This window comes from Sinocyclocheilus anshuiensis, unplaced genomic scaffold (genome assembly GCF_001515605.1).
Source record: "Sinocyclocheilus anshuiensis isolate Anshui unplaced genomic scaffold, SAMN03320099.WGS_v1.1 scaffold882, whole genome shotgun sequence".
In the NCBI taxonomy this organism is placed as follows: Eukaryota; Metazoa; Chordata; class Actinopteri; order Cypriniformes; family Cyprinidae; genus Sinocyclocheilus; species Sinocyclocheilus anshuiensis.
In genome coordinates this window covers 620,749-633,005 of record NW_015540910.1, presented here as the reverse complement: position 1 = coordinate 633,005, position 12,257 = coordinate 620,749, and the positions used below count along the sequence as shown (strand labels likewise).

The 12,257-nt window shown below is 36.1% G+C and overlaps 1 protein-coding gene across 2 annotated transcripts in view; it reads right to left on the bottom strand.

Moving 5' to 3' along the window:
• Positions 1-252: 252 nt before the first annotated feature.
• Positions 253-12,257, bottom strand: part of LOC107689235 (IQ motif and SEC7 domain-containing protein 3-like) — a 135,371-nt gene continuing 123,366 nt past the window's right edge. Inside the window, exons 12-14 of one of the 2 annotated variants that reach the window (XM_016487168.1) lie at positions 9,256-9,348; positions 7,210-7,256; positions 253-788 (exon numbers count right to left, since the gene is read on the bottom strand). In XM_016487168.1, coding sequence (XP_016342654.1) covers positions 318-788; positions 7,210-7,256; positions 9,256-9,348 — 611 coding nt within the window. In that variant the 3' untranslated portion in view covers positions 253-317. The remainder of the gene's footprint in view (positions 789-7,209; positions 7,257-9,255; positions 9,349-12,257) is intronic. The other variant, XM_016487169.1, reaches the window with a different exon arrangement.

Here is a 12,257-nt window from a genome sequence, read left to right as displayed (position 1 = left end):
CGTGAAATCATTTTGTCTATAACAAATTCTGTCAAGAACAAGTACTCAAAGATATAACCTCAGAGAGTGTCGAGAAAGACGAAAACTGTTATAGAAATTTGTTAAAACTACATAATGTTTCAAAATACACAGCAATTAGGTAAATCGTATTTTCTTATTGATTGTTTCACATATCTGCAAAGTCAATAAATGTCTCTTTCCTTAAATATATGCATATAGATAGCATTTTTTCATGATATTTCTTTCATATATATACATATGCAGATAAATACTCTCAAAAGTGTGCCTGGAGTGTTTTATAGTTATCGGTTTGAACTCTACATCAGGCTACGAGAGCCACTTGGGGTCCTCTGCAGTGCAAGGCGGGGATCAGGGGGTATATACTGGTGAGGGTGGTTATACGGTGGTGGAGGTGGAGGCAAGGGCGGTTGTGAACCGTCGTTGTTTCCTCCCTGGTTGCCTCCGCCATCAGGTGAGCGCACTGGTGTGGAGACGACAGACTGGATGAGCTGGTGATGAGTGGGGCTCTGGCTGAGGTACGCCTCCATGCGTCCGTGACCGCCTTTGTCCAAGACGATGACCTTGACGATTTGCTGGCACTGGATGAGCGTGTCGGGTCGTATCTCGGCCTGGGCCACGGGCTGGTAGGAGTGTAAGGGGGTGGGGCTGGCGCATTGCAATGGAGGCTGCTGGAAGAGCTCCCTCTGGTGGTTGAGAAGGGTGGTGCTCTCAGGGCTCTGCGGTGCCGCATTGAGCTGGTACGTCTGAAGCCTGTTGTGAATTGACACCTAGTTTAGAAAACAGTCAGAGATAGCATCATATGTTATAAGACTTTTCTCCTTCTACCGCCATCAGCCCTCTGGTGAACACACATCACAATAGACATGCGCAAAGTGTTGCGTGTGGACGTGGCACAAGGGGTTTGCTCGGTGTCTTGCGACTCGGACAGAGGATGGGAAGCTGGAATCGGGGATGCAGATGTGGAGGGTTTCGGGGACCTTGTGTTTGTGTCTATAAGGTGCGTGGTGGTTATTAAGAGGACACTGAGGGCCCCTGTGTCTCCCTTGGAAACCACTAGAGCATTATGGGAATAGAGAATGAAGAACACTTCAGGGAAGAAGGGGGACAAGAAAGGGTGGGACAGGTTAAACAATGGGAAGGGGGTAATTGGACAACTACAGATGACACACACCGAAAGCATGCCATCAATATCTCTCAGAAGGTTCGGGACTTAAAGGGTTAGCTCACCCAAAAATTACAATTCTGTCATTAATTACTCACCGTCATGTTGTTCCAAACCCATAAGACCTTCGTTCATCTTCGGATCACAAATTAAGATCTTTTTGATGAAATCTGAGAGCTCTGACCCTGCATAGACAGCAGCGCAACTGAAATGTTCCCAGACCCAGAAACTTATAAGGACATTGATAAAACAGTCCATGTGACATCAGTGGCTCAACTTCAAATTGTGCAAAGCTATGAGAATACTTTTTGTGCACAAAGATTACAAAAATAACATAATTTATTAAACAATTCTTCCTCGAGTTACCATCTTCCGCTATTTTGGAGAGTTTCATGACGCATAATCAATGCGTAATCAGCGTTGTTTACGTTCAGGAGAAAGTGTGCGCATTTATTCGAATTGTTGAATAAATTATGTAATTTTTGTTTTCTTTGCGCACAAAAAGAATTCTCATAGCTTCACAAAATTGAAGTTGAGCCACTGATGTCACATAGACTGTTTTACCGATATCCTTACTACGTTTCTGGGTCTGGAAACATTTCAGTTGTGTTGCTGTCTATGCAGGGTCAGAAAGCTCTCGGATTTCATCAAAAATATCTTAATTTGTGTTCCGAAGAAAATGTTCCCAGACCCAGAAACTTATAAGGACATTGATAAAACAGTCCATGTGACATCAGTGGCTCAACTTCAAATTTTGCAAAGCTATGAGAATACTTTTTGTGCACAAAGATTACAAAAATAACAATTTATTAAACAATTCTTCCTCGAGTTACCATCTTCCGCTATTTTGGAGAGTTTCATGTCGCATAATCAATGCGTAATCAGCGTTGTTTACGTTCAGGAGAAAGTGTGCGCATTTATTCGAATTGTTGAATAAATTATGTAATTTTTGTTTTCTTTGCGCACAAAAAGAATTCTCATAGCTTCACAAAATTGAAGTTGAGCCACTGATGTCACATAGACTGTTTTACCGATATCCTTACTACGTTTCTGGGTCTGGAAACATTTCAGTTGTGTTGCTGTCTATGCAGGGTCAGAAAGCTCTCGGATTTCATCAAAAATATCTTAATTTGTGTTCCGAAGATGAACGGAGGTCTTACAGGTTTGGAACAACATGAGGGTGAGTAATTAATGACAGCATTTTCATTTTTGGGTGAACTAACCCTTTAAATAAGAGTTTGCCTGGACTTGCAAACAACTCCCTCTCTCTCTTCCTAATCCTCTCCTGGGCTCTAATAATGGCACGTATCCACAATTGTCTGTGGGATACTTCCACTGCCTCTGGGATTGATGTCTTTGAGGAGTGATGAACATAGTTCATAGTTCAAAGTGAGTTAATCTAGATCGGTCTCAGGATAGATACTGGCACTTGAGGGTTGGCTTGATGGCTAAAGTGAGGGCACTTTCCTCTGAATCAATCTTCTTGACTGTTGGAGATAGGGCACGAATTGACTGACGGTGCACCACTTTGTCTGAGAACGGAGTGTGTGGAGGGATTTCAGTTGGCCTGAAAAATTGGTTGGTGACAGCATAAGATTCTAGTACGGCAATGAAGTGCAACGGTCGGGTTCTGGAAGTAAAAACGCCATTCATGTTCTCCATAGGGAAATAGATTTTTTTAAACAATAACTTATGTTACCTACTATGTGTTTTGAGGTTGTTAATCCTTATGCATGGAGACAGTTATTTTTGCAGCTGACCTTACTGCATATGCATTTGTAGGAGTTTCCCTTTCAGACGCAAAATTTAGGGTTTAAATAAATCATGCTTAGTGATTTACTAAGGTTTGTGGCTATCAGTTTACTGGTATTTGTGCCATTGTTTAATGCCCAAAAAAGCAAATCTTAAGTCATTTTGCACCTGTGTTGTTAATAAATGACCCGCACTTGATTATCATCTCTGCTTGTTTGCGACTCTATGCTAATTTGCACTGATTATGGTAGATTGTGTTGGTCATTATGGAAATGATCTGTCTGCGTCTGTATTCTTTAATTTGCACATTATCAGTAGATCAACCGCAGAATTTTCCACTCCCATAGGCTCCTTTATGGGATTGCTCTCTCACGCTAATTTGCCCTGTTCATAATGCAATTGTCATTGCACAAACAAAAAAATATGTACAATATAAGTAAAGCTTTTTTTTTTAATTCTTAAAGTGCAAAGAGCTGAAAAATGTCATACTGCAAACTGCTGTTAAATGATGAAATATTAATGCATTCTATATAAAAGTGAGTATGCTGAAGCTCAGCAACCCTCCGACACAATTCAGCTGCCATCTTTTCTCTCTATTCTCAATGTTTGTGTCCATCTTAGCACACTTTTCAGGTCATGTCCATCTCAGCCTTACATCCCCTGTCCAGCTAACATGTGCCAATCACTGCCATCCATAACAGCTAAAACACGTTTTAAAATGTATTACGGCAATACTGCCATGTTTAAACTGGCAGGTGGCTCAACTAGTCCATAGTAGTTGGACACCTTGATTCTCTCTCTCTCTTTCCTTCTTACTCCTTCAGGATATGGCTGGCGTTTCCTCTGACCCCTCTGCTGCCTGCGATGTGTTCCGACAGCCCGTGCACTTCAGGGGTTCGCAGGGTGTTGACATTTACATGTGGCATGATTAAGGTGAAGGTTTTCAGTGCCAGACAGGAAGTCGCTGCTACTCTGATCGTGTTCAGGCTAAGAGCAGCCCACTAATGTGCTACATCTAATGCTGGCAGAACTGAAATTTGCCAGCTAAACAAAACATGCAGACAAGGGCAGTTGGATTTAGAACAAATAGATTTTTTTTTTCCTCTTTGTAACACTTTATTTAAAGAACCAATTCTCACTATTAACTAGTTGCCAATTAGCATGTAATTTATTGCTTACAAAGCACTTATTAATCTACTCTAAACTGTAATAATAGTAATAATAATAATAATAATAATTGTTGTTGTTGTTGTATGCAATATACATTTTCCTAAACAAAATAAAGACTTTAGGATCTTTTTTTTTGTCCAGATGAAACTAGATAGATAGATACATAGATAGATAGATAGATAGGTAGATAGATAGATAGATAGATAGATAGATGTTGACATTTTGGTTTCAGAGCTATTTTAGTCTTATATTTTAGTTACTATAGCATGTATTCAAATTACGAATCAGTTTTTATTAGTCTATTTATAGTTTGATTTTAAATTTAGTTTTAGTTTAAGTTATATAATAATGTTAAGTAATGTGCTTTTTGTCATTATTATTATTACTTTCTATATTTATATTTAGCTTTTCATTTTACTTTTAGTAATTTTAGTATTTCAACTTCAATTTTATTTTAGTTAATGTTTCGAATTTTTATTTTTTTAAGTTTGTCATTTAATATTTATATTTTACTTTATTTCAGCTTCATTTCAATGAACAAAAATGATTAATAATAGTTTTAGTTATCAATAACAACGCTGGTTGGTGTTTTTACTAAAGCCTTCTATAAACTGCATGATTTTCAGCTGTCCCAGACAAAAGATTGACATCGTAAAACAATCGTGACGATTTCTATGATCGTGGATTCTAATCGGTGCTCATATGTCGTACAGTGAGAGGTTCAAAGACGACCAAAGATAGCCTACGATAGTTTTCTGACAGTGTCATAAATTCAGCATGATCATCGCACAGTGTGTTTACTGTTATGACCCACGTTTACTGACCAGCCAATAAAAATGCGACATGAAATGGCGTGTTGATCAACGTACTAAAAGTTAAAACTGCTTACCTCAAACTCTTTTAACTTCCTCTTTCACAGCTTCATCTTTTTATCAGCAAACATAAAAAGTACAGTTGTCAAACTGTGCTTCGTCAAGCTTTTTGTTTACCACTAGCGCATGCTAATGACGTTTTATTCTTTCATAGTAACTTGCGTCGTAGCCTGCGAGTCACTATGTGTCATCATCGTACAGTCTGCATGCACGTCGTACCCAAGTTTATTAGATCCATGTTGCACAGTGTGATTTGCAAGGATCTTATAGGATTGCTAAAACGGTGCAGTCTGTAGAAGGCTTAAGATAAAAGCTGTCAGACAACAGCCTTTTATTTACTTGCTGCTATTTTATTCTTTTTGATTTGCCTTTTTTTTATCTTATTGATTCCTAAAAAAGGTCAGCAGTCAATGTGCTCCGTTTCATTTACTGGTCTATGCCAATTTGCCACTTTCTGAGTGTCAGTTTTGAACCCTCAATACTGACATATCTGTGTAAGGCTACTGCATTCTCACAACTTCCATTTTACACTCCATGAGCTCTATTTAGGTTCTAAGACTTGTAGGCATATGAAATGAAACCTGCCATGTGTCACACAGAAGCAAGTGCATCTGTTTAAATAAAGTGTACCGACACAGTGCCTCTTTGCTGTTGTGTCCTTGAATTCCCTCACATGCACAAGACATGGTGTTACCTCATGATGCTAATCGCACGGCCCTCTGGGTAGTGTATTTTATGTAGGGTTTGTCTTTTATCCCCCTGCAGAGAGGTTATGATGCTGCATCAGATTAATGTTAGAGATCACTGGGGCTTGTTCTTGTGGTTGCCACAGTGGAAACTCTGAACGCTTGCTACCTGGTTTGCACTGAGTCTGGGTTTGCAATTAAAGAATCTATTTACTTAATGTTTCTTGTCTTCCCTTTTGATAAGGAAGAGCACTTTGGTATTGAACGGTCTTGAATAAATGTGAAATTACAAATAATTTGAAATACAGGCACTGAGGCACACGAGTTTCAATGACATTGGGGGGACATATTTTGATTGGTTTGTCGGTAGATGTGGCAGTACACTTGAACCATATTTCTAAGTGATTATGAAATTCCAAATAATTGCATGCTTAAGCCCTTTTAAACGTTCTAAATTGAATTCCAAGTAATCTAAATTTAGACTGTAATACTTTTTATTTAATTGCAATTAACATGCAATTAAGAATCTGAATGCAGTACATTCAGTTCGGACTGGAGTATGCTTTTAATGTATATTATTTACATCATCTTTTTTTTTAAAGTATGCTAAAGTGTACTTATTTTTTACAAGGGTTATTGTGAATGATTCATCAGTGCACATTATTCCAAAGGAAAAACAAATCTGCATATTTTTTTTTAGTTCTGTTCTTAAACAACTTCCTGATGTCATGTTTCAACCAATTAAGTTTTCATGTTGACATTAATTAAAAATAAATAAATGAATGCAACACTTTAGTATGATTTTAATATTACCACTGTAGTATTGTGGATTATTCATTCCGTTCATTCATCAAAAGTTTAATCACTTTTAAACTTGATATGGTGGCAATACGGTGAGCACAGCATGCATATGTACATTCATTAACAATTCTAGGAACCGTATTTCAAGATTTCAAGAATTTCAAGATTTCCATGTAATATTTATATTTTGTTTTATTTCAAGTGATGAAAACGATTTTTAATAGTTTTACTTTTAAACAGTAACAACTCATTTTATGCATGCATTAACTCAAACAAAAAGTAATCTTTGAGAGATTAGTGAGCAGTCTGCATACTGCTTAAATTCTGATTTTATTTAAATGCTCCACAAATATGGAAAGCTTACATAGAATTTCTACTCTCTTCTATCCGCTGTCTGCTGAACTTTGTTTTTTCTTCTGATCATGTTTGTTTCAATAATTCTCTTAAAATTCTCCTCCACACTGCAAAGTTAATTTAACAGGAGGGGGCAACAGTGCACAGATGAGTTTTACCTCCAGGGGCCTGCTGTCGACTTTGGGTTTGGCGGCGATAACGTTTCGAATGACTTTAGGGTAAGTGGAAGGTCATCTGGTTGAGGACACTGCGTTTTCACTCCAGCAGGAACATATGGCTGTTGTAGCTTGTTAATTCCTATTCACTAGCTTTATGTGTCCTATAAGCTGTAAGCTACTGATGAATGCTAGGGGTCTGTAGGGACTTACCTGCGAGAACACTGAGCTCTTACCTCTACTGCATTGTGTCCGCTCTGTGATGCGTTCATTTCCTGTTTTTCTAAGCAAAAAAAGAGTACAAATCAGACTAAAGATTAAAGAATGGGTGAATATGTACCGTGGATGATAATTTGAGTAAATATGCTTGAAACTACGTTTATAAAATCACATACACACAAAGTTCACATTTTGTGGGGAAAAAACAAACAAACTTCTGTACATGATAACTCTCGGAGGGATTGGCATGGTAATGTGCATGATAATGTTAATGTGTTTGGTCTTGGTGGAATAGATCTGCTATGCTGCTGCAGCAGAGCAAGTACCGAGACTTGCTACTGCCAATACATCCACAACATGCTGCTGTGAGCATGTAAGAAATCCTGCTGCACACATAGCATATATGAAATAACCCCTATATATAACATACATTAATCACCCCATAGAGGATCTATACAGGTGGAGCTGGGGAAGGTGGGGGGTTTCTGAAGCACGCTGCAACTGCTACAGCAAGCATTAGAATTAGCAAATTAGTATTTGAATGTTGAACAGTGAACTCACTGGCTGCTGATACAAAAAGAACCAATCAGCTGCGCCATGTAATGATGTCATTGTGTCAGATTAAGTTTGACCTATCGGACTGCGCAATCTAGAGTTCCATGCCATAACTTTGGATGAATTATATATATGAAAATGTTTCTGTGAGATTCACCCAAACATGACTGAGGAGATAAATAAATAAATAAATAAAGCACAAGCCACTTCACTTAAATTCTCTGTTTTGTTTGGTACTGAACTTTTGATAATATTTTGACATTTACTGTATAGCTGGAAGTAAAACCTGCTTGATAGCGTACAACGGGGCTAAAGGCGCCCCGGGGTAAAAGGCGCCTTTGATATTATTTTCATCTAAACCACTAGATGTCACAAAAACGTGGCGTAGCACTTTCCAAAACATTCGCTTTTCAAGATGCACGTGTATATTTGTCTGTTCTCTGACGCGATCGCGCGCAGCAGCGCAAAGTTGATTCTGTGCTTACTTGATCTAATATTTTATGTTTTTTAAAATGTTGTAGATTTAAGTAGCAAATGAGAATCGCTAAAATTAATGCATATATTTTGAGACAAAGGTCTTCTTTATGATTTTCAGTTTTGTTTAAGATAATTAAAGCAACAGTTTTTAAAAAAACGAAATAATATGTAAAAGTATGGCATTTGGGGTAAAAATCACCCCTGCTGTTGGGGCTAAAGGCACACAGTAATTAACATGATAATTAATAGATGGCTGACTTTTCCATTTGTTGACATGACATGGTTAGATTCAGATGGTAAATATCATATATTATGTTGGGTGTCCATATTAGAGATAATCACCATGTTTAGAATGAAACCATCATATTTAAAAACATGATATTAATTATATCATATAATAAAATATAATTTGTTGTTACTACTGTAAATAAATATTCAATTATTATTGGATCTCCCTCAGAGCCTTCAGAATCTTTACTTATTAAAATGACTTTGTTTCTATATTTTAAAATATCTTTTTTATATTAACATATTTAATGACAGTATATTTATTGAACAAAAATTCATTCTTTTATTTTTCAAAATAAGCAGAAAATAGTACAACCTTTGCTACAGTGATTGTTTTGAACAAGTATTAACTTTATTTAAATGATACTAAATGACATTATTTAAAAAACATTATTTTAGCTCAAGTATTTGTATCAATACCGTATGCCTTTTACCCCATGCTGGTGAGCCTTTTACCCTGTGTGTGGGGTAAAAGGCCCCCCTTGCCACCTCATACATTTATAAGATTTTTAAACAAAATAAACAACTTGAATGATTTATTTTCACACAAAATCTGTTGCTCCATTAATGTTCAATACAACGTTTTTTTTTTTTTTTCTGCAATTATACATTTTAGGCGCAGTGAATAGCAAATGTTTTCTTAAGGTGGGCCTTTAGCCCCGTTGTACCCTATTACCTAAAGAGATATTGAATGCAAATCATGTGAAATACAGCAAATAGATGTGTTTCTGACTGTATTGTACCTGAAGGAGAACCTTGTCTTCCCCTCAACTCAAGCTGAGTCCCGTTGTTCTTGATGGAGTGAGTTTTGGCTCCCTGTTGTTTCTCCAACTCCCCTAAAAAGACAGTGAAAAGAGACCAGGAGAGGTTTAAGTCTATGCCACACGAACACACACACACACACTTGTATTTGTGGTTTACGGGGACTCTCCATAGGCATAACGTTTTTTTTACTGTACAAACTATTTTCTATCGCTCTACACCTTAACCTACCCCTCACAAAATACTACTGGCTATTTTTGAATGTCATAAAACACCGTTTTGTATGGTTTTTAAGCCTTTTGTTTTACGGGGACACAGGAACTGTCCTCATAAACCATGTTTACGTTGTAGTACCCATGTCATTATACACATTTCTGTCCTCATAAACCATATATACCAGTACACACACACACACACACACACACACACACACACAACAGTATGCTCACATCCTCTAAACCTTGAGTCGTCCGTCTCTAAACAACAGAGCTCCAAATCACCATACTTACACTCAGGGCTTGATGATAATTGCCTGTCATTTCTAATCAGGCTACAAAAGAGCTTTTCCCTCTTCCAAAATAATTGTAAGAAAGCTCTGGCTCTACATTAGGACTCTTTTAGGGGAAATATGCCTTCTGATTTAATGAAGCCATAAGAAAGGACTATGCCTTGATAAAAACCTGTGAGTGCACAAAGAATAGCTGACAACCAATCACCCGGATACTAAAACACAGCGTGCTACCTAACTAAAGGTATTTATTACAGTAGTAAATTCAAGGATAAAAGGAGGGGAAAATGTGTCCTCTTTTATTCCAGAGAACTGAAAAGGTGTACATACAAATGGGAATAAAACAGTTTTTATTCAACTGTCTGTTCAACAGTCAACTGCTTACACACATTTTCAAAACTTTGCCTCTTTTTTTTTCAAATGAGGCCCCTGGTGTTTGAGTGTCAGGTTTCAGAAATTGTGTGACAAGTAAAGATTTTGTGTGTAAGCAGTTGAAAAACAACGGTAATATAATGAAATTGAAAAATGTTGATGTTCATGTTGACTAAAAAAAAAAAAAGTTTTCATGTAATGACAGCAAGTCAAAAGCAATATAATTAGACCTGTCAATAAATTTAGTGTGATTAATAATTAAATAAATAAATAAAATCATACAATAATTAATTCTACTGTTTTATTTCCTCTTTTATTCACTCATTCACTTTTTTTTTTAATTTTTTAATAATGATTTTAACATTTTTGTTTTTTGTTGATTCATGAGTTATACTTTTTTCATTAACAACAACAACAATAATAATAATAATAATAATAATAATGGTGTTTAAAAATAACAAAATTTAAAAAAAAGTATACATCAAGTTTAAGTTGTCATCTTGGCTGATTCTTGGCTGAAGTGTGTGTATTTTTTAATTGTTTAGTTAAAGGTAATTATGTTAGGGCTGTCAATTTAACATGCTAATTTAAATAGGTTAAACATTAAAGGTTATTATGGTTTATTTATAATCATTATAGGTTAATAAAAATGATTACTTATAACTCTTGCACTTGCAATATTTATTTTTGATTATTTATTTATGTATTTATTTATTTATTTATGTATTATTATTATTATTATTGGTGTTGTTGTTGTTGCTGTTGTTGTTGTTATTGTATTCCATCAACCATTACTGATGTCAAATCAAATATGGATAAACAAGTACTGTTATTTTGATCAATTTTGCCCCTCTATTCAATATTTTTATTCTTGAAATATTCTCCTAGAAACATCAGTTCATTTTTCTACATTTTGAGTCATTTAGAAAGAGTAAGTGAGAGTATTAATCCACAGCAGAACCTCCAGAGCCCCTTTGGATAACAGGACAGCAGATTACCTGCCTCAGTTCAACACACATTAACTGCAAATGAGGATTGTCTTTATTTGCAATTCTAAAATAAAGACAAAGACATGAAATGCAAGTAAAAGTATCAATGCACAAAGGCATTTATTCATGCTTGGATTGTAAAGAGAAGTTCCTTTATGTGGAAAAGAAAAGATGTGTGGCTGTGTAGATGACAGCTCTCAGTTCACCAACAGCTGTATTCCTGAAAGGGAGTAAAGGTGCTTATCTCTCTTTTCCTGGTGAAACTGCTGACACAGATACACATCCAGCACAAGACTTCCCATGGACCCTTGCTCTCTCTAGCTCAGAATGTAATGAAAACCAACCGGCCTCAGCAGAATACATGCTTTGATGTCCACTGGCACTCAGCCCTTTCTCATACTGTCTCTCTTTTTGTTTTTCTCCCTCATGGAAACCAAAAGACATTTTTCTGTTCCTGCTTCCATGTCTTTCCTTCTCAGTTCCTTCAGAGGATATTTGAAAGCCTGATAGCACTGTGCAAACGAAACATTTTATTTATTATAGAACATCAAAACAGTTCAGTGAGAGTCCTAAAGGACAAACGCAGAGGGACAGCAAACTTATACACATCACATTTACAAAAATGCAGTGCAAATAAACAGTAGAGCAGCTAAGACCGCAAAACGAGAATTATATTACACAGAAATTAACTGGTCCAATAAGCAACCTTCACATTTGTAAACAGAAATACTGTAGTGTTGAAAAGTGGTGCATTCTGTTTTATCTTTTTAGGCTGATGTTTCAAACATAATAATTGCATTTACACTGAAATATGATGCATAAATATATATGAAATTAAATAATTATTTAAAAACACTAACATTGAAAGTTTGGACTTTTTGCTTTTGTATGAAGTCTCTTATGCTCACAAAAAAAAAAAAACCAAGTGATTATTATTATTATTATTATTATTATTATTATTATCAGCAGCCCATTACTCCAGTCTTTAGTGTTAGATGATACTGGTGCTTATTATTATTATTATTATTATTATTATTGTTGTTGTTGTTGTTGTTGTTGTTGTTAATATTATTATTCATTTATTTATTATCAGCAGTGATACAATTTGTTTAAA